The 25,229-nt window shown below is 30.4% G+C and overlaps 7 protein-coding genes and 2 long non-coding RNA genes across 18 annotated transcripts in view; 6 read left to right on the forward strand and 3 right to left on the reverse strand.

Moving 5' to 3' along the window:
* The window catches only part of LOC138188290 (mpv17-like protein 2), an 86,949-nt gene extending 79,418 nt beyond the window's left edge, over positions 1 to 7,531 (forward strand). The window contains exons 2-5 of the mRNA XM_069129928.1: positions 6,284 to 6,324; positions 6,445 to 6,887; positions 7,037 to 7,162; positions 7,287 to 7,531. Of these exons, the coding sequence (XP_068986029.1) occupies positions 6,300 to 6,324; positions 6,445 to 6,887; positions 7,037 to 7,162; positions 7,287 to 7,304 (612 nt within the window). The 5' untranslated portion in view covers positions 6,284 to 6,299 and the 3' untranslated portion in view covers positions 7,305 to 7,531. The remainder of the gene's footprint in view (positions 1 to 6,283; positions 6,325 to 6,444; positions 6,888 to 7,036; positions 7,163 to 7,286) is intronic.
* Positions 100 to 3,985, forward strand: eIF2Bgamma (eukaryotic translation initiation factor 2B subunit gamma). Of its 6 annotated transcripts, none has more exons than XM_069130124.1 (6): positions 100 to 233; positions 315 to 505; positions 2,175 to 2,860; positions 2,941 to 3,253; positions 3,355 to 3,584; positions 3,657 to 3,985. In XM_069130124.1, exons 2-6 carry the CDS (start codon positions 395 to 397, stop codon positions 3,811 to 3,813), a joined length of 1,497 nt encoding a protein of 498 aa, XP_068986225.1. In that variant the 5' UTR covers positions 100 to 233; positions 315 to 394; the 3' UTR covers positions 3,814 to 3,985. The 6 variants fall into 6 exon arrangements, with proteins under 6 accessions (XP_068986225.1, XP_068986228.1, XP_068986227.1 ...); XM_069130127.1 differs by adding an exon at positions 1,914 to 2,014 and having other exon boundaries at positions 163 to 505; XM_069130126.1 differs by lacking the exons at positions 100 to 233; positions 315 to 505 and adding exons at positions 1,540 to 1,809; positions 1,914 to 2,014.
* RpL37-1 (ribosomal protein L37-1) lies at positions 4,020 to 5,124 on the forward strand. 2 transcript variants are annotated; one of them, XM_069130137.1, is made up of 4 exons: positions 4,020 to 4,145; positions 4,599 to 4,734; positions 4,829 to 4,913; positions 5,001 to 5,124. In XM_069130137.1, exons 1-4 carry the CDS (start codon positions 4,143 to 4,145, stop codon positions 5,050 to 5,052), a joined length of 276 nt encoding a protein of 91 aa, XP_068986238.1. In that variant the 5' UTR covers positions 4,020 to 4,142; the 3' UTR covers positions 5,053 to 5,124. The 2 variants fall into 2 exon arrangements, with proteins under 2 accessions (XP_068986238.1, XP_068986239.1); XM_069130138.1 differs by lacking the exon at positions 4,020 to 4,145 and adding an exon at positions 4,290 to 4,448.
* On the reverse strand, positions 7,399 to 9,912 carry LOC138188292 (uncharacterized). The gene is made up of 2 exons (XR_011175455.1): positions 8,805 to 9,912; positions 7,399 to 8,724 (listed from the first exon to the last, which is right to left on the reverse strand). It is a non-coding gene; the product is annotated as an uncharacterized LOC138188292 (long non-coding RNA).
* A 605-nt stretch (positions 9,913 to 10,517) lies between these two features.
* On the reverse strand, positions 10,518 to 12,482 carry bai (transmembrane emp24 domain-containing protein bai). Its single transcript, XM_069129927.1, has 5 exons — positions 12,181 to 12,482; positions 11,856 to 12,000; positions 11,706 to 11,776; positions 10,924 to 11,050; positions 10,518 to 10,829 (listed from the first exon to the last, which is right to left on the reverse strand). Exons 1-5 carry the CDS (start codon positions 12,349 to 12,351, stop codon positions 10,708 to 10,710), a joined length of 636 nt encoding a protein of 211 aa, XP_068986028.1. The 5' UTR covers positions 12,352 to 12,482; the 3' UTR covers positions 10,518 to 10,707.
* A 145-nt stretch (positions 12,483 to 12,627) lies between these two features.
* On the forward strand, positions 12,628 to 14,464 carry LOC138188288 (SKA complex subunit 1). Of its 2 annotated transcripts, XM_069129925.1 has the most exons (5): positions 12,628 to 12,793; positions 12,865 to 12,973; positions 13,044 to 13,165; positions 13,242 to 13,698; positions 13,747 to 14,464. In XM_069129925.1, the coding sequence occupies exons 2-5, from the start codon at positions 12,886 to 12,888 to the stop codon at positions 13,920 to 13,922; spliced, it is 843 nt and encodes a 280-aa protein (XP_068986026.1). In that variant the 5' UTR covers positions 12,628 to 12,793; positions 12,865 to 12,885; the 3' UTR covers positions 13,923 to 14,464. The 2 variants fall into 2 exon arrangements, with proteins under 2 accessions (XP_068986026.1, XP_068986027.1); XM_069129926.1 differs by having other exon boundaries at positions 12,628 to 12,973; positions 13,765 to 14,085.
* A 352-nt stretch (positions 14,465 to 14,816) lies between these two features.
* LOC138188286 (zinc finger protein 676) lies at positions 14,817 to 17,579 on the forward strand. The gene is made up of 5 exons (XM_069129921.1): positions 14,817 to 15,104; positions 15,301 to 15,932; positions 15,995 to 16,288; positions 16,344 to 16,904; positions 16,965 to 17,579. The coding sequence occupies exons 1-5, from the start codon at positions 14,835 to 14,837 to the stop codon at positions 17,398 to 17,400; spliced, it is 2,193 nt and encodes a 730-aa protein (XP_068986022.1). The 5' UTR covers positions 14,817 to 14,834; the 3' UTR covers positions 17,401 to 17,579.
* On the reverse strand, positions 16,297 to 18,158 carry LOC138188291 (uncharacterized). 2 transcript variants are annotated; one of them, XR_011175454.1, is made up of 4 exons: positions 18,061 to 18,158; positions 17,920 to 17,994; positions 16,456 to 16,714; positions 16,297 to 16,394 (listed from the first exon to the last, which is right to left on the reverse strand). It is a non-coding gene; the product is annotated as an uncharacterized LOC138188291 (long non-coding RNA). The 2 variants fall into 2 exon arrangements; XR_011175453.1 differs by lacking the exon at positions 18,061 to 18,158 and having other exon boundaries at positions 17,920 to 18,060.
* Afti (aftiphilin) lies at positions 17,747 to 23,795 on the forward strand. Of its 2 annotated transcripts, XM_069129919.1 has the most exons (8): positions 17,747 to 17,932; positions 18,369 to 18,485; positions 18,677 to 19,920; positions 19,986 to 20,198; positions 20,263 to 20,409; positions 20,649 to 20,709; positions 20,924 to 21,052; positions 21,191 to 23,795. In XM_069129919.1, the coding sequence occupies exons 2-8, from the start codon at positions 18,383 to 18,385 to the stop codon at positions 21,778 to 21,780; spliced, it is 2,487 nt and encodes an 828-aa protein (XP_068986020.1). In that variant the 5' UTR covers positions 17,747 to 17,932; positions 18,369 to 18,382; the 3' UTR covers positions 21,781 to 23,795. The 2 variants fall into 2 exon arrangements, with proteins under 2 accessions (XP_068986020.1, XP_068986021.1); XM_069129920.1 differs by lacking the exon at positions 20,924 to 21,052 and having other exon boundaries at positions 17,752 to 17,932.
* The last annotated feature ends 1,434 nt before the right edge of the window (positions 23,796 to 25,229 follow it).

Consider the following 25,229-nt stretch of genomic DNA (forward strand, 5'->3'; position numbering starts at 1 on the left):
ACAGATTTCTAATATTGCTAATTCTAATAGAATTAAGTAAATCATACATGAAATATAAAATGACATTTCTTTATTATTTTCAAAAAATTAATTTAAATATAAAGCATTTATAAAGAGTATATTATTATTTATGGTATAAGTTTACTCAAGTATTTCTTATTACTGAACTAAATATCCACTTAATAAATAACCTCCAGTATCACTGGTTAAAATATCAGGATGTGTTCTATCTGGTAATACTTGATACGATCGCAGGAAATTGGAGAAAAGTTTTAAATTAATAACGTTTTGCTTTTGTTTCAATGTCATGTAAGTCTCCAGTAATGGTTCTCGATGCACATGATAAATTACAAATGGTCTAGATGGTCCTAGAAAAGGTAGAAGAGCTATAACAATGTTCAAAGGATGTTCTCTTGCTATGATGGCCAATCCCCGAGCTTTAGACCCATTAACAAGATCCACTGCTTCTTGTGTTTTTGGTAACCACTTTGGTTTCTTTACAGGAGTAAGTTCTGCAGATTTACATTTATCACTTTCATTTCGTTTGCGTTTTAAACTACCATTTGTGCTATGTTTAACATCTTCATTTAATTCATTAACAATATCTGAATTTGCCTCTTTCATATCTGTGCTATGCTTAATCTTATCATTTGATTCATTGTTATCTAAATTTTTCTCTTTCTCATCTATACTATGTTTGATCTCATCATTTGATTCATTGTCATCTAAATTTTTCTCTTTCACACCTATGCTATGCTTGATCTCATTATTTAATTCATTATTATCTAAAGTTTCCTCTTTCATATCTATTTTTTCTTCTACTTGTGGAAGTTGTTTATTTACGTGATTCTCATTATTTTTATTTTTTACTTTTTTTACCTTATTTATATTATCATTATAAGCTTTTTTAGATATTTTATCCAACACTGCACTTGCACCCTGGTAATACAGTCTCAAGAAACCGTAGATATTGACATTAAGCAACCTGTCTGATTGTTCTTTAGGAAAATTCATAGCATTAATAAGTGCAACCTGAGGCTCGTTTCCAGGGTGCAAATTAATCAAATGTCCCTTTGTATTTGAACCAATTCTATTTAACATTGCAGCTGCTGGCAAACCGTGTGATCCACTGTCATACAATATGTATAAACCATCTGATTGAACGTCACTGTATGACAATAACTGTGCCAAAGAATCCATTCTTAAATTTCCAATTTTGTTATGATCTAGCTTAAAATATATATCGTGCAATAAATTTATACTGGGTTTCCATATTGTTATATATCGGAGATACTTCTGTTCCTTTTTTTTCAGGTACTTTTCCTGAGAGTATTCAGTTCTCTCTAAGAAAGATTTATTGTTCTCAATTAAACTGCCCACTATTTCTTTACCGCTTTTGCCAGATTCTTGAAGCTGAAGTATTTGTTCCTTGGAAAGCTTCTGTGATGTACCGTCATCGATAATAGAACGATTGTCACTACCACTTGGTAGTTCACTTAGTAAATCATTCAATGACTCTGTTTCTACTACTTCTTTTAAAGAATATGTTCGCTTCTCTCCTCTTACTTGTACCATCTCAAAGGTAGTCCAAAATGGTTTTCCAATAATCTCATGCATCTGTACTGCATCTTTCCCCAACATTAAAGTACCATTCATAGTTACTTTATAAATCTTTTTAAAGTTTAACTTTTTTATTATCACATACTTTCCTACGGTAATTATATCGTCTTCATTTGCACACATATTTATTAATCTAACTGATCTCTCTCGAGATACACGTTTTCTCTAGATTTGATAACTCTGCTATAGGTTAGGAATGCTATAATTAATACTTCAATATAAAATTATGTAAATTTTATATAATATATTTCATGATATTCTATTTTTGTCAAATTTTATAATTTCTGTTTTAGAATGCTGGAAATACTTGAGATACAACTTGATCTAACCTAAATGCAGCGGCGTTAAATAACCAACGTATCATTGATGACACATGCATCATCTGTCACTAGAGGTTATTAGAGTCACACTGAGAAGAAAATATTAATAATTTCATTCTTTTTCTTTATTGTACGTTTTATCGTGTATTATTGTAAAATAAGTAACCTTTAGTTTTAGTATACAACAAATTTGTTTCCCTTTATAGTAATTTAATATGTATTATTAATTATTAGGTAAACAGAATGTTACCTTATAAAGAGTTCCAAGCAGTTGTACTTGCTGCTGGAGGAGGTTCCCGTATGACTGAGCTTACTCGAAGTCAATATAAATGTTTGTTGCCAATTGGAAATGTACCAATGCTCTGGTATCCTCTTCAATTATTAGAACGTGTTGGTTTTAAAGAAGCTATTGTTATTATATCTGAATATATGGAACGCAATGTTTCCTTAGCCCTAAGTGACTTGAATCTCAAAATTAAAACAGATATCGTTGCTGTGAAAAATGCAGAAGATTTGGGAACTGCAGATTCTATCAGACTTATTCACGAAAGAATTCACACAGATTTTTTGGTCATATCTTGTGACTTGATTACAGATGTGGACATACGTGAAATTTTGAATCTTTATCGAAAACATAATGCTAGTATCACAGCATTAATGTTGCCTGTTCCTAAAATACCAGATGACTTTGTAACACCTGGTCCAAAAAACAAACAGAAGCCTGAAACTGATTTGATTGGTATTTGCAATGAGACTGGCCGATTAATTTTCTTGGCTTCAGCCTCAGACTTTGAGGACACAATAAAAATTTCACAAACATTCCTTCAGAAACATCCAAGTTTTACTATGCATTCAAAATTAATGGATTCTCATTTGTATGTCATTAACAAATGGGTTTTAAATTTCCTGGTACAGAATAAGTAAGTAGAATTTCACAAAAAAAGCTTTTAACAATCTAATTTATAAATTTTCTTATTGAATTAACTTTTGCTTTTTATAGAAATTTTACTACACTGAAAGGTGAACTTCTTCCATATATTGTTAGGAAACAATTTTCAAAACCTTCCAAACAATGTACAGATGATAAAAATGCTTCTGTAGTACAAATGAATTTAAAGGATGATATCTATTATTTCGCGGTTGAGAAACCACTCGACGAATTAATCAGAAAAATGTCAGCATACAATGATCATGGCACTGATTTAGAAGATGCTTACCATGGGGATATAATACGATGTTATGCTCATATTAGTAATGGGAAATTTGGTTTGAGGACAAATACCATACAAATGTACCACCTTGCTAATACAAAGGTGAAAATGAACAACATTTATTTTAATTAATAGTTTTAAACATTAAATTAATAGCATCGATAGAGATATAAGAATATATTGTAGAATATAATATATTTTAGATATCAGAATGGTGGAATAACGATAATGATGGACAGTTTCCTGTACCAATTATTGCTCCTACAGCATTGATATGTAGCACACAAATGCAAGATTGTTATGTGGACAATAATTCTCTTATCGAAGAAAAAACATCTCTTAAACACACTCATATTGGACCAAGTGTAATCATTGAATCAAGGACTAGAATATCACAGAGCGTTTTAATGGAATCTGCAAATGTCAAACAACGGTTTATATTTAAAATAATTAAACTTTATGTTCATAGAAGAAATAGTTATAATTTATAAATCATCTGTTGCAGATGCGTAATACAGAATTGCATATTAGGTAGTGGTTGTGTTATTGAAGAGGATAGTAAATTGAAGGACTGTATAGTTGGTTACAAACACGTTGTACCATCTGGAAGTCAATATTCTGGCGACGTACTTACTGATGCAAATGACCTGATAGTAATTTAATTATTCGCAAATATATTAAATACATTAGTCATTTAAATAATAAATATATTTGTCTTTATAAAGTTAATACATTATCGTTAATTCAAATTAACCTTATTTCTTAAAAAGAAAGTAAAATAATACAAATATGTATGCTTTTTTAATACAATATATATCGTAGATCCAAATTGTATCAAGTTAATCATACACAATAAATATATAGAAATAAAAAAATTGTTTGTGTTGCGTAAAATTAATATTCAAATGAGAACCACTGTGTGTTTGAATAAAGGACCGTGTGGAATCGGAACACATACAACCTTCTTTCTTATACTGTTCCTTCGTGCAAAATGGTAAGCGCATACTCGTATCTCTCAAATCTGAATATTCTAAAGAGATCATAAAAGTTATTTTCTTGCAAAATATTTCAAGCCTTTTTAAATTATATTTAAAAATATTAAAAAGTTATAGTTTTGATGTAAATGTGTCGTATCAGTATATTATTAATGTGAATAAACGATGATTGAGGTTATGTGACAAATGTTTGTGACTCGTCACCAGATTTCAAACTAATCTCTCGACTGAAATCTTGGTTATTGCACCTATTGCAAATACTTTATTACTTTAAATAAATTTATTGTAGAGGTATAATTATGGTACGACAATTTCTGAAATATATTAATATTTTTACGCACCAATTGAGGTTATGTTTACTAAAAGTTTATGAAACCTAACCCAAATGGCAAAATACTTTTAGTATTAGTATTTAATGATTTTGTAATTAGCAATTTTATTAATTTTTACAGACGAAAGGTACATCGAGCTTTGGTAAGCGGCGAAATAAGACACATACATTGTGCAGACGTTGTGGTCGTAGTTCGTACCATATCCAAAAATCCCAATGTGCTCAATGTGGATATCCTCAGAGAAAAATGCGATCATGTAATATTTTACTTTACATTTACAATAAATTCTAGTAGTTATATTTCAGAGTATTATTCATAAGTTGCCCAAAAAATTTTGAACTTTGTTATAGATAATTGGTCCATAAAAGCTAAAAGGAGAAAGACTACGGGAACCGGCCGCATGCGTTACTTAAAAATTGTCCGTCGTAAATTCAAGTAAGTATAAAATAACGTAAAATAAATAGCAAATAAGAGTGGTTGATTTTGAATAATGAAAAAACAACTCTTCTCTATTTTTTCTAGGAATGGATTTAGGGAAGGTTTGCCAAAACCTAAACCAGTTCAGACTAAATAATCTTAACTTTTATCATTGTATTATATATCTATAAAATTTTGACTTATAATAAATAACTAAAAAAGTCTAAAAGCCTATTGTATATTATGTACGTCAATATCAATTCCATTTTAATTAAATAGTTAATTAATCAATTAGTTTTTAATTAAAAGTAGTTGAGATTTAAGCCTTTAAGCAACTATAGTAAATAACAGATCATCATAATAGTCGTATTTTCACTGGCTGAACTTCATTTTAGATTAGATTTATCTTCGTTTTTTGTGACTTTTTGTTATAGTATATAATAGTTTATATGAGTGACATGAATATGAGTAGAATTCAAAAATACTAATTTTAAAGTGTCTAGGTCCTTATTTAACAAGTTATGTGTACATAAAATTCATACATAGTACACAAATAAATTACTTAGACTTTTTTTTCATCCACTACTGTAAGTCGTAAATAAACCGTGCATATTCATGGAAAATTATATTTTTATGAATATAATTTAAGAAATGGAACCTATGAACAAAATTGTTTTATCTATTAAATATTGTAAAAAGTATTATACTTTCATATATTTTTGGATATTGTATGCACTCTTTACATTTTTTAATTTCCTATAAATGCATAAAAATCTACAGTGTAGTGAAAAGATATGTATGCTCAGATTGTATAATATGCATAAACTTCTATATGCACAACTTTTAAAAAAACGATTATCGCGCCTTAAAACTAATATTTTTGGACTTTTGGTAAAAAATTATCATATGTTATCAAAGAGAAATCACAAGTTTGGCGTGGCCCAAAATTAAGTTAGTTCTTTTTGCCAAACAAGGATTATGGAAAGATTAATGTTTAAACAAGTAGGAAATGCTGAACGGTGGGGTTGTAGATCTACCGCGCAGACGCGGCGCAACTTTCGATTGCATTCCATCTTATAATAACCGCGGTTTCGCAAATTTATATTCAGTAATGCGCAGATTTATATTACAAAGCGGTAACTTATATCTGTTTTGAAAATCTATGTAAAAGGTATTCGCTTTTTAGTTAGTCGGAACCGGTATGTTATTGGGTCACGTTCGACAACACTTTCGTCTTCACAAGCATCGAAAAATTAAAATCTCTGATTATCTAATAGTAAAAAGAGAATTTTAAATAAAATACAGAAGAAAGAAATCTAATATACAAATATTTAAAAAATCAGGCTAATAATAAAAAGTAATTATCTAATAGACTTTATCTAATAGACTAAGTTCAGTACGCAAATGACTGTGTGGAAAAAATTGTTTGGTAAGTACGAATATTTAATATATTCAAATTTTCAAATTTTTGTACAATCTTGACAAATATTAATGAATTTTCAAGTAACTTCAAATTATAGTAATTTGTAAACATTAATACAAATTTTAGGCAAGTACCTTTTAGTGACCAACACTGTGAGTTGTGGTTTGATGATGGCGGCAGGGGACGTCCTTCAACAACGCAATGAATATTTGAGAAAGCACAAATGTTTACCTACTAGAACATACGTTATGGCAGCGTCCCCACATGCAGAACAAAAATACTATAACTCAAATGATTCTGAAAAATATATGCACGATTATGTGAGGACTAAAAACATGGCTATTGTGGGTCTACTTCAAGGTCCTTTTCATCACTGGTTCTACATGATTTTGGATAGGGTAGTTCCCGGGAAAACTGTACTCTCCGTTATCAAAAAGACCTGTCTAGACCAAAGTATAGCCAGTCCAACTTGTCTAGGAATATTTTTTATTGGCCTTGGTCTTTTAGAACACCGCACTATGGAGGAGATTCGCGAGGAAATAAAACTGAAATTGTACGATACGTGGAAGGTACATATATACATATATATACATATATATATATATACACACACACACACACTTCGCTTTCCCGAACTATTATTACATTTCCTTCATGGCACATTCAAGTTATATATGTATTATAACTGTAATTTCCTTTTTATTCTATTTATGTTCAGGTTGACTGTTGCTTTTGGCCTCCAACACAGTGCATTAATTTCTTATTCGTACCCCTACACTATAGGGTGCTCTACATCAATTTTATGACAATGATCTATGACATTTTTCTATCATACATTAAATATGTAAGTTTCGATCACATGTCTAATTTTCGTACAAACCTCTTGATTAACTTTCTAACAAAATGTATTAAATTTATCTGTATTATTATATAATTTACTAATGTATTTATTACTTCTTCTATTGCAGGACGCACAGTATGAGTGATAAACATCTCAGAGCTAGTCTGTTGTACAGATTAAATAATTATAATTTTTTTGCATGATTATCCATAACTTGCAATATATATATTATTTTGTAATATATATATATGTATTTTTAAATATATGTTACCACCGAATAATACAAAAAGTATCATATAGAATGTATAATACTCGACACGAAAGGAATGTTATTGAAAATAAAGAAACATTTATTTTTGTATAAAAAGAAAAGTATCCTTTATAATTTCAAAATCCTATTATAGCTTATTACTTGAAATTAGATGATAATTTTAAGCACGTGCTAATATTTATTAACAGTTGGCAACGAATGGAAACTAAACAAATTAACTACAGTTAAATGTACCTAAAACATTCCAACGCCTATTTAATTTAATGCACTTATTTAATCATCGAGATTTACACTGGCGTCGAAAGTTTCGAAATTTTCGATCTCTTAAGTCCGAATGATGTTTATCACTATTTATCGATGTGCAACTGTCTGATGCATCTTGGAGGAATTCTTATTCCGTTTCCTTATCGTCCGTTACAACAGTCCATCGGATGCAACATATTTATTAGAGTGACAGCTTTTGTTTGTCATTTGGCGACAATGGGATTACAAAACATCTTCTAAGCCGTCGGTCGCCAGCGAGCAAACAGCGATCATTCGCGTGTAAATATAAATAATAAACCGAGCTAACAACAAACAAGACAGCCAGATAGATATCGATGCACTTACAAAAATTCTATTACAATAAAAATAAGTATTAAAGGGTAAAGAATTTTCTCTGGAGTCAATTTTTGTATCTAAATCTTAACTGAAACAATAATAAACCGTTTCACTTTGCTGTACAGATTTCATATTCGTTTATTTCTTCTATGATTTGCATTAGTTTTAGCCAAATTTCTAATTAATTACACGAATAGAATAATATTTAAAAATTATATAAAATATTTTCAGTAATAAAACTATTGATCCAGCGCGATAAAATTTTCGAGGATTTGCATAATAATAGTCTAGTTTAATTAGAATCGAAATATGATTGATGATGATAACGATTCAATCAACTGCGAAAATTATATCTTTTGTAATAAAAATTGCACTAATAGCGTTTGTTTACTGTTTCTTTATTAGCTTCTAAACAGATTTACTAGTCTACGTTAAAAAAAGTTAGTGATCATGTTTATTTTTACATAAAAAAACAAATACGAAAATAGCAATGCAATGTTTTTTCAAATAACTATATCTGTATCTATATTTCACAGTTATAGTAAAAATATAAAAACAGATAACAAAATGATATCAAAACATTTGTATAAGTAATGAAAGTTGAATAAATATTCGTTTACGAGTTATCCATGGTTAAATTGTTTGCGAAATGGAGGGAGGTCCAAAACTCGTGCAGTGCCAAGCAGCATTAAAGCTGGAAAAGTTTCGCAAAATTTTTATTGTCAGACATAAATTATAATTTATATTGGCTCGTGAAAGTATTTGAATACTCACAGAAAACTTTTATAAATATATTATATAATATATTCTGAAATTTCATTAGCACTGTAACGAGTCATGAGTCACGATTATTGTGATTACATGTACGTATTGGTAAAATTTGGAACAAATCTAAAAATGTATATTTTAGGAAGTGAATATATGTGTGAGTGTGTGTGTATGTTAGCGGTGCGGATGGCGCAAGGTCAAAAATGAGAACTATTGTGAAATCGTTATCGTCGCGAAAAAGCCCAGGAAGAAAGAGTAACATCGGAGCCGGCTCATCACAACGACGGCTAATCCCCGGCGAGGAAGTTTGAATCCGTAATCGTTATGCTGATCAATCGGTATATACGTACGCCGGAATAAACAGGCGAGCCGCAGAATAGACATTTTTAAATTAAAAAATCGAGAAAAAGCCGTTATATTGTTAGTAGTATATCTTGTATATATTATTTTAAAAAGTTGAGTCCACAGCAAAGTTATTTTCACTTTCTGCTCTCTCAACCTATATACCCTAACGTTTCTTCATCTTAGAATATAGAGACGACAAGATATTTATTGCACTGATTTATTGCCGGCATATACTTCCAAAGATCATCAAAATGATCTATATTATTATTATATCTGTATGGTCTCTTTAGTGAGATCATCATTAGCATTAATCATATGTTTAAGACTATTATTCTTGTTGTACATTCAGCTATAAATTAGTTAAATTTTTATAATATATGTCCTGTAAATTCTTCATACATTTTCAGATTGGTTCCAACTTTTACTCATATAATCACAATAGTCTTAGATTTAAAATTTTCTGTGCTAGGTGTACCAATACTTTCATGAGCCTTGTATATTTAACATTGATAAATTTGAAAATATGCATTTTCGTCGAAAATATCCTAACCTCAAAAGTTTGTTTACCGGCCAAATTTATTTCATTCGAAATTGAATGAAGTTTGTAGAAATAATAAAAAATACTATTTCAGACTAATCTAATTGTTAAAAAATATCCAATAACGACTTAATTCTTAACTAAAATATACAGTTTATTTACATAGATAATATGTGATACGTGAAAATACTTTAAAAATTAAATATAGAAAAATGTAGAAACAAATTGATAAATTACCGCTTCCAATTGTGTACATTGTCGTTTTTCCAGTCCATTTCTGGAATTTTTTTGAATGATATGCAACATATAAGCCGGAACCAATAAGACCGCAGCCACTGAAAATTCTACAGCCCAAACAATCACGGTTTCTATTGTTAATCATGCCCTTTACAGTAGATATTTCCTGCATTTTTCACTTTATAATAATATAATATAAAATTTCTAAACTATATACGAAGGAACTTTTTTCTAAACAATTAGTTTACGACGATTTTATGTAGGTTATGTTTAAATTGCCATGTTCACAATAAATCGAAATAAATCGAACTTAGATTCAAATTTTTAAAATAATATACTAGAATATATTTATATATTATATTGTAACTTATATTTAAATAATAAAGGTTAAGAATGTATATTAAACTTTTATTATAGGTTAATAAATAAAATACAGTTTAAAATTTGTCTTTTACCAAACTCGATAATAAATGAAATATAACCTATAAAATATATTATCTTTTTTATAATCTCTCTTTCATAAACTTGTATTACAATACAGTAAGTTAATAAAATAATAATTTTAAAGGCACATATAATTTACTAAATTACTTTTACAATTATTTGATTATTACTTTATTTATTTTTTATTCAAATTTGAGTATACAAAACTTAAGTGAGTCAATTTTCCCACAATTTTATAACGACAGTAGTTTTTAACCGTTTACTGAAGAACAAAAAATAAATAAAATTTTGGAAAGTGTAAAAATTGTAATAATTTTGACAAATTCCATTATTTCTACGTGCTAATTATTCTATGAGCTTCTTCGCTTTGAAGAAACGTCTTAAGTAAAGGACTTGCCAGATTGAAAGAACCAAAAGCCAGCACATGGAAAATATACTGAAATAAAGTACGCGCGTGTTCGTTGCCTCTGAAAATTTTAAGAAAGGTAATTAAATGCTTTTTTAATTCCACCAAAGGGTTTAACAAAAAAGATATTTAGTTATTTTTATATCTTGTAGTACCATTTGTGTCTCTCATTTCTTCTTCATTTTTCCGCATTCGAGCAAAATCTTGGACAATAGCTTCTGATAAATCTTCCAGACGTTTTAATTCAACTTCAGAAGGTTTAAGCTTTGCTGCTTCACCAATCTTAAATAAAAGTAGTTAATCAGTTAATTGTTATTTCATACTGTCAAATTCCAGATTTAGAATTAATTAAACTCAAAATTCAAACATAATTTAATATAAAATATATAAGTCTATGTCTAGGAAACTCAAATCTGTGCTCAAACTCCATTAAAAATAAAATTGGGTTTTATTAAAATATTATGAAGTAACTTTTTTTCTAAACAAAATTTTTCAGATATTGTGCTAACTAATTCATGCTAAAACCCATGCCATTAAAAGCCATATGGGTGGTCACTAATAAAATCAATATTGCTACATTACCAACTGTGTGCCCATACAAGCCACATATAAAACAAAGAAAAGATAGGAAATATTGTAAGTTTATCCTTGAAACTTTCGCTAAAGGTGATAGATATTGACAATCCATAGAATATATTACGAAATATTATATTTTTTATACAATATTTCATATTACGTAAAAGAAAAGGGGAGAAAACATAATTTCCTTTTATAAATTGAAAATTAGGGTAAAATTAAGGATTGTCAATTCCTATGAAATATTCAGTACATACTTTATCAAGAATGAAACAGAATTGTTACATAAGAATAATTTAAAAATCAAATTGATGAAAACAATTTGATATATCTATATATTAAAATCATTCAAAGAACTTACTCCTTCATAATTCTTTGCTTCAATTCCACGTTTTGTGATTAAATGAATCTCTTGCTTAATCTGTTTGATATCTAAAACACATTTTTAAGTTTAGATAATGAAATATAAAGAAACATTATGTATTTTAGAATTATGTATCTGTATACATACTGCCCGAAAAAGATGGTTGTATGGCATGTGCCATAAAGCAAATTTCAAATGTATCATATGTCTCTGTGACAAATGAGAATTTCAACATCTTCCCATGGGGAATATCATCTTTTTTCGATAGAATATCTCCTTTTGAATCTCTTATCTATAAAATTACAAAAAGTTATTAAATTGTTCAATTCTTGTTGTAGTTTGATATCTAAAAATTGAAAAACGACTCAATTCTCCATATGTGAGTTAAGAGAAGTTAACCTAATATAACCTCAACATAATTTCTGTATACAATATACACTTAAAAAAATATGATAGAAAATTGGTGATTTACAATGTATTCGGTTTTAACAGCTGGTGTCACAGAGACTTCATATTCCCCAGCAACCAAAACATTTGCTTGAACTTCCTCCTTTAAGCACTTGAAAGCATTCGGCTCAAGGTAAAATCTGATACCGTGTGCATACGCGAGTAACGTTACGAAAATATATATTACACCTCGCATTTTTCAAGGAGTTTCATTAAACTGTATTAAATAATTTCGAAGAAAAATATCTCTTAAGAATACTTGAAATTAACGGTAACCCATCAACATACTGATGAGTTGGCAGCCATTAGGTATTTTGGATTAATCACGTGATATGATAGAAAACAAGAACATGGCGTATATTCATAAAAATTCAAAACTTAATTAATTAGTATATAAGAATCATACAATAATCAATCCTATTAAGAATCATTAACTCTTTATATAGCATTAGTTTCTTAATTTAAAGCTTCAAATACAGTTTTAAAGCGACCTACAACTGACAAAGAAAAACGGTTAATTGTGGGTTACCTTAAGTTTTTAAACCGACGCCGACAAGCGCGCCATTTGTAAACTACGCTGAATTGAATTTGAAGTTTATAAATGGTGATAGAAAAGTGACCGTTATTTGTAATAACAGGTAATACCTAACAAATTATATCTATTTTCCTAAGTTATTCCATAAACAATTGTTTTTTGGCAATTTACTAGTTACAAAGCACATACATTAAAATGTCAACCTCTTACACACTGGAAGAAATTTTGGAAAGACAATGTGAAAAACTGCAAGATCTTGAAATTGCAACGATATTTGTTAAAAGTAAGGTTAAATTTGTATTCTTTAATTTAATATCTTATATTACAATATTTATATTTAATTTTATGTCCAGGCAAAGATGCAATGAAAGAAGAACTTCTTAAAATGCGTACAGCAGTCTTGCAGAAATGTAATGATATAGAAATCATGAGGCAAAAATTGGATGAAATAAAGAAGCAGAATAATCAATGTAGAGTATGTTTCTTAATTCTTTATATTTTTACACATTTTGCGTTTAAATAAGTTTTAATTAGAAATCTAAAAATTCCAGGAATTAATGTTACATATCAAAGCTGTGAATAAAAGAATCAATCACATGAAAAAAAATATTCCATCTGAGTTGATTCATGATTATTATGAAACTCAAAATTCCTTATCATTAAGAAGCATGCCAGGAGAGGAATTCACACCAGTACATACAGCAATAAGTGACAATAGAGAAAAACAAGAGACTCCAATGATAGACTGTAAAAAAGTATTATTTAACGAACCTGAAGTTTGTCTTATGATATCTTTGATAGGCACGGATGAGTTCAGTAAAATCCCAAAGTACATTATTGGGAGACAATCTTTAGAAACAGTCAATAATTTTATAAATACCATCAATCAAATATTAAAAGCAAAATATATGTTTTTATCATTGGGGAAAGCTCATGCTAGAAAACAAGGCGATTTGAATCTTTATTTACACTATAAAAAACAGGAAATGGACATCTGTAATGATAATAGTAAGTTCTCTATTTTATATAACTGAAGTACATATTTTATTATTAAAGGTAAAAATTGTGTTTTAGAATATGTATACTTTTTCACTGGTGAAGATTATGAAAGACAAACGAAATCCAAATTAGACAAACTCAAATTAAATCTAATGATAGTTCTACGACATTGCAAAAGATTAAGGGAGCACAGGATAAAAAATGATGTCCGATATGTAATATTACCAAAATAATAATTAAGTTATAATTATAAATCAGGATATTGTGTAATAAATGAATGTTTTATTGTACAGAAAGAGTAAAAATGTAATTTAGCAATTGTGCATCTATTAGTTATATTAATTGATACTATTGTAAAATATATTTTCTACTATCCCATTTCTTATAATTATTTTGTCTTTAAAATTTAATATCAAGGTTTTACTCAAATTAATTTGATTAAAAATTTATAATTGAGATATCAAATGATTAAAAAGTAAGTTTTTAACGTTCTTAAACCACGAAAATTTTTTAAGATTCGCATTTGTTTCGGTCGTCGTGGGAGCGTGTTTACCAGAAACACTCAACTCATAAAGATTAGACTCCCTGTCGAATTGTTTCGACGAAACGAAGACACAAGTTTAGTTTGCCATGAAAGAATTCTTCCCTTTTCATTTCCAAGGAACGAGGTAATCTGCTCTGAAATAATTTCGATCGTACGCTCCACTTGTGGAGATAAGATAGTCTAAAACTATCATTTTTTTTTGTATTATTTAATAGTAACCTTACCGTATAACAATAATTTATTTCAACTAAGAAATTACACATCAATTTAACAATTTAATAGTAAAAAATGCATATTCAAAAAATTTCAACTTAATGATTAATATGTTGAAAAAAGATGATATATAATTAATGTTATGAGAATAATTTTTCAAATATTATATGTAAAATTTAAAAGATTGTAAATAATAAAATATTTTTTATTCCATACGAAAGCGCGTGAAAATTATTATTGCTATATAGGATATTTCTCAAGAATTAAACAGTTCGAGCGAAAATTTATGATTATGTAACTTTTTATTTATCGTATATCTTTTTTCTTTAAAATATAATCGATTATTAATGTTAAATTTTTAGATAAGAATTCGTAGATTTCTTCCAACATGAATAGCGGAAGAATGGAGTCGATTAGCACATTAAGCGAGCATGAAGATGATTTTGATGAATTCGAAGGATCAATTATTTGGTCCCAGGAGGAACCATTTTCCTCGAATGAAATTTTAGAATTAGCTCCAGATCCCGATAAACAAAATCGATTAAAATCTTTATGTCGTTTATGTGCTGGAGAAACTTTACATCCGATTTACATCTATTCCGAATTTGGTGAATCTTTGAAACTTTTGCATAAAATAAACACATGTTTAAGTGTTAAGGTAATTATTTGTTGAATTTTTTACTCCTTAGTACAAATTGCACTAATTTTATGTAAATATATAATTAATAAAATGAAAACATTAAGATCACTTATAGATAAATGAAACAGAAGGAATTTATATTTTTTTTTGTTGCTATGCATACGAATTTTTCTATAATAATTAAATTTTTAAATATTTATAAATAATTTCATAGGTAAAGAAAACTGATCCTCTCCCCAAACAACTTTGTCCAACATGTGTTGAAAAGATTACTTGGTGCAATGAATTTGATGTTCAGTGTATCAAAGCTGAAGAAACTCTCCTTGAAATTTTAAAGCAAAACCATTCTTTCAATAATGCTAGAAATGATGTTCAAGAAAATTCTCAGGGGAATATTGATTCTTGTCCATTGTGTGTTGAAGGACGGATGAGAATTTACAAAGAAGATAAAGAGAATAGAAAAGATGTTGAACTGTACGATAGCGATATCGTTCTTGAGAGTAGTGATGAGGAACAAGTTCCTAATGAAATTAATATTGAACAGAATGAGGAACCAGAAAACGAATCTATAACTTTGTTCTGTTTGGGTACCAAGCAGAAATATCTGAAATGCGGAGCTTGTATGAATTTGTATCATACAAAAGAGACTCTTGATGAGCATAAATGCAAACCTAATTTACAATGTACTTCCAAACCTTACAAGTGTGATATATGCTTTGCAACTTTCACGTTTGAAGAACGATTGCAGTTTCATCAACATTTTCATAAAGATGCAAAAGCGTTGTATTGCGAAATTTGCAAAATTACGTTTGGGAAGGAATTAAAATTGTTTTATCATTACAAGAGGTATTACCTAGAAAATTATTATAGAAAAATTTAAGTAATATATCCATTTATTTTATTTGCAGATATCATTGTAAAGATGGTAGAGTATCCTGCTTACAATGTGGAAAACTATTTGAAAATCAAGAGGGATTAAAAAAACATGTATGTGTGGATGGAAAAACAAGACCTCATGTATGCGAAGTTTGTTCCAAGGGGTTCTGTGATGGATACACTTTGAAACGCCATGTGGTAACTCATCTTCCAGAAAAGCCATACAAATGTCCAGAATGTTCAAAAAGTTTCACACAAAAATCAAGACTGAATAAACACATTGCTGGGCACAGCATCATTTTGGAAAACAGTCAAACTATTTGGAGGTAGTACATTTGTTTTTGTATCATTCTTCAGTAATCAACAAGTTATGTTTTATAGGTGTATTCGTTGCGGTGAAGTCTTTGGAAGTTGCGATTCCACAGATGAACACTGCAAAATACATGAGGAGAAAATCAGTCTTATAGAAGAGATGCAAGTATTGAAATTGTACCATTGTGAATTCTGTAGCAGCCACTTTGCAGATATGGATCACTTAAAAACTCACAGAGAATCTCACGTTATTGAGAAACCATACTCTTGCAACCATTGTAACTCTACATTCAAATCTTTCGCAGAGGCTGTTCTTCACTGGAAAGAGCACCCAAGAATATTCAAAGTGCTAGTAGTATTTTTATGTGAGATTTGTGACAGAGATGTTAAGGAACTATCTCTGCTTTATAAACATAAGCAGAAGAGACACCAACCAGTGCCTAGAAGATCAGAGAAGAGCAAAGAGAAGTTCATTTGTGAACTCTGTGGAAGCATTTTTGTGACTATAGAAGATTTTCAAGAACATGGAAAGTACAGATGCTCCAAATTCCCATGTGATATTTGTGGTAGTCTTTTACCAACTGCAAATTCTCTGAATGCTCATAAAAGAAGACATAGTGGACTAAGACCGTACGTATATTAAGTTATATTAATATTTTATAATTTTTATGATTTTTTATTCTTATATAGATATGTTTGCAATATCTGTGGTAAAAGCTACACTCAATCCAGTCATATGTGGACCCACAAAAGGTTCCACATGGGTGTAAAACCCTATGCCTGTGAATATTGTGATCAGAGATTCACAATAAAGCCAGATCTGGCAGACCACACTAGGAAAAAACATACAAGGGAAAGACCATTCAAATGTGATGTTTGCAACAAAGCTTTCTTAACTGGTTCTGTCTTCTACCAACATAGGCTAATACACAGAGGGGATCGTAGATACAAGTGCCATTATTGTGAAAAAGCATTCACCAGAACAGAAGCTTTAAACAACCACATAAAGATTCACACTGGTGAAAAACCACATGCATGTGATGTTTGTGGAAGATGCTTCAGACAAAAGGGAGACATGAGAAAACACAGGCGAACACAACATATTGCCAAACAAGACACAAAATAGGTTAAGCTAAATATAATTATTAAATATTCTCATATAAACACTTTATGATAATCTTTTGTTGTAATGAATTATTTTCAAACGTTATGTTGTGATTAATAAAATGTAAATAAAATTTTTATGATGGTAATGCTTTATAAATTATATTTAAAAAAAAATTATGAATTATGCATATCAATTACTTTTAAGAGCCTTTGTTCTTTTAAGGTTATGTAAATATTGGATGGATAAGAAAGGAATATCGTAAAAGGAAAGAAAAAGAATGATTAATATTGTAAAGTGATTTAAATTTGTATTCCTTTAAAATTAGGCGCGATAAGAAGCGCGAACAGGTGCGCAGATGCAACACGTATAGAACAGGTGATACGACCGATGTCTCGTGATTCGTACCACTGAACCTTACGACTATAACAAGTGCAATTGTTACTGATAAAGATTGCACACGTATGAGGTTTGATTTCATTACAATAGAAATGATGACGAACTACAGATAAAAATCATTTCGTAAGGTGCTCCACGTACCTGACACTCCTTTGTAAGTCTATGTTCGATCACTTTTTAATTTCAATTATAACGTTCACCGATCTTATTTTCGACCTACTTACCATAATAAAACGATATATAACGATCAGTTAAAACTCAATCGATGCTCCTTCTAATTACCTTATTCAATATTTTCTGTCATCTTTAATGACACGTACCTAACCTAATTCAATTTGACATATGCGTATCATCACAATGAAAATGAAAATTTTGTATTTTTCAAAGGGCTTTTATTACTTTTCAAATAAAATTATAAAAAATGTTGGCGGTAAATGTTTTCATTTTGATAACATAAGTAGAGCAAGAAATATTGAATTTCACTTGATGAATTATATTAAGAAATAGACATAAATATTTTATATAAGTAGCAAAAAGTTTATACAATAATAGTTTTATTCTTCAATCACAAGAAGACAAACATTTTTCAGAAGTTCCATGAAGAATGGCATTTCCTCCGCTAGTTAGTTCTACGCCTCCTCCTTTAGACAATCTAGGGGACTCTGAGGAAGATGAGTTTGGAGATTTTACTACTGGAGGCATAGATGGTAATTACAACATTTTTTACAGAAATATATAATACATAATAAAATTATACAATATGATATTATAAAAATATATAATGTAATATAAATATATAATATATATAATGTAATATAAATATATAATATATATAATGTATAATATAAATATATAATGTTATATACATTTCTATTATATATCAACATTTATATTCTAGAATTATCTGTATCATCAGATTCACCGCATAAGCTTGTAACTCCAGTCCAAACACCTTTAACATCTCAACATACTTCACCGAGATTAAATGGTATTCCAGAAATTCCAGAAAATTCTCAAATAAATGTTGCTCCAAAACCGAATATTACAGAGGACCTTTTAATACTTGAGAAAATAAATGATACTGTAAATGATATTAAATTCGGGACAGAAGTTGAGAAGTTGGATGAAATCATAGGAAATGATAGCAAAAAGAACTTGGGAAACGTGAACAATAATAATAAAGAAATTATTGTAGAGAGAGGGGTTTCTAATGGAGTTAATTTAACCAGCGAAAGCAATAGCTTTGAAGGAAACGAGGGGGAAGCTAATCATTTAGAAGATATAGAACCTTTAAGTCTAGATTTAGGAGATCCGACCGCCGCCCCTGACACGGTACAGTCATTAAACGATGCTTTTTACGATTATGAACAGTTCGAAGATTCACAAAATTGGATTTCCAATAGCAATGCATCTACAGATATTTCGAAAGTAAATTGCTTTAAAATTCAAGACTCTGGAGTCACGTCCAATAATGTAAACAGTTTAAACAAAGATTTCAATGGAGAAAATAAAGAAGATTCGAATTTGGATTCAGAAGATACCATTGTAAAGTCGAAATTAGAAGATAAGTCTGTAGAAAATCTAAATGTATCTATTAAAGAAGATGACTTTTCATTTGAAGTTGACGATTTGGAATTTGTAAATGTTAAAAATTCAGTATTTTGTAGTCCTATTGAAAATGAGTTGAGCATTAATAACTCAAGTAAGGAGTTTTTTTTGAAAGATCAAATGGAACATGAAATTGTCACAGATCTTCAGTTTTCTGAGATTGAAGATGACCACTACTCTGCACCACTGCCAGTTATTTCTAAGTGTCCGAGCGAAGAATTTAGTGACTTCAAGTATGATTCTACGTTGGAAACTTCAATTGTCACACTTCAGCCAGAGTTTCCTGACTATTCCACGGAAACGGGAGAGAAGAAAGAAGAAATGCTAGTTCAAGATGACGATTTTGGTGATTTTACAAATTTCTCCGAGCATACGCAATTCGAGAAACTGGATGAAACAAATGTACCTGATAAAAAAAACGAGGAAGATGATTTTGGAGATTTCAATGATTTCGAAACAGCATTCGAGCAGCCTTCAGTAGAACAGTCGCAGATTAGTCTAAAAGAGTCAATTTGTCGAATAGAAAATAAAAGCGTGAGTTTCTTTTATATTTATCTTCTTTGAATCAACTACTAGAAACTTGCATAAATTTTCTTTAGGCTGCTAACAAAATAGAGGACATAATAACTACTATGTTTTCAATGGACTCTGAGCAATGTGAGATTGAGATACAGCCATTGATAAGTGAGGTGGACGAAGTCTGGCAGAGTATTAAAAATGTTGAGGAAACGAATGCTTTGACGTACCAGTGGACAAACAGTTCCAGCAACAATGTATTGCTAAACTCTCTTGGTATTGATTCTCGTAATATCGTGAGTAACATTTGCTTGTATAGAATGGTACAATCGATCGAAGATTAAATTTAAGAACTCGCAGTTATTCGGGCCGAGATGGAACCCGAATGTTCCAAGATTTGCTGCGAATCTTGGCTTTACTCCGTTAGAGCCAATCAAAGCCACAACTGATCCTCAACCAGTTGCTTTGTCGAATATCAGCAAATCCCAAGCTTCAACTAATTCAGAAGTAAGTTTTTAAATACAATACTCTTCAGATAAGCAATTACATTTTTCCCTAGTTAAGATTTCATGGAATCTTGTTATTGATGACAATTAGAAGTAGTAAACTTCCAATTAGGTTTTCATAAAATTATTATTAAATAGTTTCTGAAATTCTTTTGATTATTTAAGTATTATTCTACTAATAATTAATAATATTGCACACAGTATATTTGATCATAATTAATATTGATATAATTTTATTAGGAAGTACCTGCTGCTCAATTCGATTGGAATAGTTCTGGGCTTGTTAATCCCTTAGAAGCTAGTAAGTATTCAGACCAATGTATGTTCATGTTACAATTTCATTAGTTTTATTTTGCTACCACAATATCAGATATTCCTTAATAAACAAATAAAGGAGTACCTCACATTTTAGTGTAAAAATATTTAATTGCTTTATTCACTTTGCATTTGCAATTATGTTTTGTATAAAGTGTGCTAATTACTGGGAATATTCTTTGATAAATCGTGTAATCTAGGTGGTGGGTTATCTGCTCTTCTACCTCTGGACTTTTTGTGTCCCTTCGATCCTCTACTAACATCCCACAACTCCACCAATTCTGAATCCTATCGTCGACCAAGTAGCGCAAGGAATCCTATTAATCATCGTAAGTCTTAGGCTTGTATTTGTATAGCCAGAACACACAGACACATTAGATTGTTTTACTGCATGCTTCCACTCTATCGTAATACACATCTATATCCAAAATCACCGCTTTCAAATGAAATCTTTTACAAAACAACAGATATCCCAGAAGTAAATGTAAATCGGGAACGATGCAATTCAGTGTCAAAAGTGGAGACGATAGACTTTCTGGAGAATGATATCACGAAGTCACAAAATACGAAACGTTCACAATCTTCGAAAATGATCGAACCTTTGCCTGTTCCACGTGCACCAGAATGGAAGAGGAAAACTGATCTCGACTCAGGACATAAACAGAAGAGCACAAGTATTCAAAGAGGCATTCCAATGGAGAAACAATGCCTACCAACAGAAAAGCAGTTTCTATCAATTGATAAACAGTACACGAGCGAAAGACAATTCGTGTCGGTTGAGAAATCGTTTCCGTCAAGTGACAAACAGTATTCATCAGCGGAGAAATCGACGACAGGAGACGTTTACCGTGGCAAGCCTATGACCAAGAGATCCGGATCCGAGCACGTAGTAATGGATAGATTCGGTCGGATAATGCCGATTCAGCCAGAAACAGCGAGGATATTGAACCGTTTGCCAGATCTTTCGTTCCTCAGCGCTAGAACTCTGATGCTCGATCGAGAACACAAACAGCTCGCCTGCGAAATGGGTGTTATAAGTCGTAAAATGCCTGGCTGAGTAACGTCGGTCTGAGCGCGAGTTTGAAAGGTCACAACATTCGATAGATCTCACTCTGTCCCGTGGACAAATTGATGAGACGTAGAAACCAAGGAGAAAAGACGTTCCGCTAACCTTTCAAACCCGCGCTTGGGCCGACCTTTGATCCTAACCTATATTTCCCCCCTGAAAAAAGAAGAAAAAAAAAGCACTGACTGATAAAGTATTCTGTATTCTTTATTCAGGAAGGTAAAAAAGAGATATGGGATATGCGAGACGATGGATGTTTATTTTCTGTTCATAGAAAGGAGCTATTCCACAATACAGATTTTCTATCATTTTTGCATGATAAAATGGCGGTGTAGAACCTTATTACTTTGTTCACGAAATGGAGTCATAATATTTTATCATTTAAGATGTGATCATTTCCAGATCTCCAGATACTTGCGAGTATTAGTAACGAAAACATCACTCATAGTATGTAATACACAGTTTTTGTACGTTATTTCTTTTAACTCAGGTATGGATATCTCTCGACCTTTCTCCTTGCTTCTTTATTTTTTGTTCTCAGATGTGGACCAATATATGTATACTTTAAAGTAGCTTGTATAATATGATTAGACAGTATGATTATACATACAGTATGATTAAATTTAAATTTATGATATTTCTAACCATATCTGTTTTAGATAATAAAAGAACTCTTGCACTGATATATGGTGGAGTTCTTACTAGAGATAATTCATATTTCTGTTTCCAACTTTGCTTTTTAATTATGGTATAGTTTATTGATATAATATGCGTTGCTAATTGGTTATTTATGTGCTTGTAAGCTTCATAAGCAGAATGTACTTAATCTTTTATACGTACTGACTCTGTTCCGTGAACAGGTGCAAGAGTAAGTAAGTTAGTGGTGCAGCCAGAAATTGTTAATGGAGGCATACAACGATGTCACAAGTTAGTTTCATGGTTAATCAAGAAAGAAATTATTATTTTGAGAAAAAATATTTTTCAATTTTGTATTCAATTATGCCTCCATAAAAATTATACTTTATATACGCATTTTTATTTTGTAAAGTATATTAAAAATATACGTATTCTTTATCCATGTGAAAAGAGGATAATATGTGAATATAACGAACGAAGAATTAACCGAACTATTAACAATTGTTATTTCAGTGAAGTTTGTACTACCTGACCGCACCACAGTTACAGTTAGTTAGTGATATCGAATATTCGATACTCGAGTTAAGACTTACTACCAATACTACGTTCAGAGGGAATTGTCATGAACATACTTGGCGTTCAAAAGTGACTTAACAAATAATAACAATAAGATATCGTAGGTGAATATAAAAGTATTCGTGAGAAACTTAATAGGGGGTGCTTATATACCTTTGACATTTGATAACTATTATTTTTCGTAGACTGAATGTTCTTACTATAGTATAATGATTTAAAGCCCAACTAGGTATTCTATTATTAGCAAGGAGAGGATTAATCTTGAGTGGAAGATTTGAAAGGAATTGAGGCGATTATGGCCGATTTATATAATAGATATATTATATATTTTATTTATAATCCTATTATCAAAGAAAATGTCCAAGGTGTTAAGCAAATGGTATATTCTAATTGTAAAAATGTTAAAACGTTAAAACGTTATTAATTTTATCTAATTGTGTTTTAATATTATATCATAGGTATTATAATTACTCTGTCATAAGTATTTATTATCTAATTACATTTGTTTTATTTTATTTGCGTTCTGTGCACACAGTTAATTTTTTAAATTAATATATGAAAAAATGGTGATATGGTGATATTTACAATCTTTTGTTTTTTAATAATCGCTTCTGTAATCATTCAGTGTTGCTGAAAATCTTCTACGCAAGAACAATGTTCTCTTATATACGGAATAGATCAGAGGGAAAGCCTGTGTCATTGAATTGGTACTAGTCTTAAAACTTACACATAGAATATGGAAATACTTTACTCTTATTTCTACTGTGTCAATAAAAACTCTTATTTTTATTTTATTAGTCGTATTGAATCAATACCAAATATTCTATTAACCGTTGTTTGAAAATGATGCTAACATAAATATGTGTACTCACACATGTTACTTTAAAGTGCATATACACACATTCATGGCTCAAGGGGCACCTATATAGTATAGAATATAATAGATTCTTTTCTTTTTTTTTTTGTTCTATGAAAAGTTCGGAAAAATTACTAATTTGCCAGTGGAATCATGCCCATCGTTATACACGTCAGGCGTAGTTGTGCGCCGACTGGTACGGACAGGTACCAAATGCCACAAGGTCACGACTCGTGTGCCCGTATACATGAAGGAAGATAGTTAACGCGAGAAGAAGAGAGAAACCTTTTATTGTGCGGCTCACTGTTGCGCCGGCAAGGTGCGCAACCAATGAACAGCAAAATAACAGGTGAAAGAACATATACGTCGCACTATGAGAGATGTGTGCTCTTAGCAGGAATGAATTTTTATGAACTCGCATGCAAAGAGTAGCTTAAACAAATACTTGCAACATACATTGTCCAAAAAGAACTACTGAAGAATACGACAAAATAAATATAATATGGAAGATGTACTCAAAATTACTGATTACTTTTCCAGTAATGATTGGTCTCACTACTAGTTGCAACAGTCAGAATTGGTGTATTACTAGTCAGCCAGTAATATTTTTTTATAAGAGGCTGGTGCCATAATTTATCAAGAAGATAAATTTGAAGTAATATATAGAATATCTAAACAGGATATTGCCACAATTAGGTTAAGACTCTGGACAGAGTAAAAGTCATGAAACAGGTTGAATTAAAAATTTCCTAAGGTCACGTTAATGTGCATTCTAACACATTTTATGCTATGTAGGTCACCTGGATGACAAATTATGTAAGATTAGCATGAATAAAATTTTTAATATTTAATAAAAATATAGTATACAAAAATTTAATAAAAATACAGCACGAGATGTATTAATTTTAAGGAATATTAAAGTCTTCGATGAAGATTAAAATGTATTAAGAGACCAGCGAAAAATGTATTAAGAAATGTATTAAAAGACCAGCGACGTGCGGTAATTCTATGAAGAGGAAGTAGAGAGATGTGGTATTTCCATGTGATTGGACAATAGAAAAGGTCGGGCATGTCTTGTGGTATTTGCTTTGACTAATAAATGCGTTTGCGAGAAAACGCAGGAGTCGGCAACGTGTCGTTCTCTCGAGCGGCACCACCGGGCACGGGTGGCACGAGTTCACGCTATACAATTTCATTCACAAACAGTGTACGTAAAGACAAATTGCAGGTTTCCCTCTCGAACACATGCCACTCCCAATTAATTCTGCCGCTACGTAGTTGATCCTCGTTTTTACTTGCAGATACTGAGATATTTGATCGCATACTTTTCCACTTCTATCATCCCTTAAATCTTTTTCAATCGAATATTAGA

The sequence above is a fragment of the Bombus flavifrons genome, chromosome 16 (assembly GCF_040668555.2).
Source record: "Bombus flavifrons isolate JBK064 chromosome 16, iyBomFlav1_principal, whole genome shotgun sequence".
Taxonomy (NCBI): Eukaryota; Metazoa; Arthropoda; class Insecta; order Hymenoptera; family Apidae; genus Bombus; species Bombus flavifrons.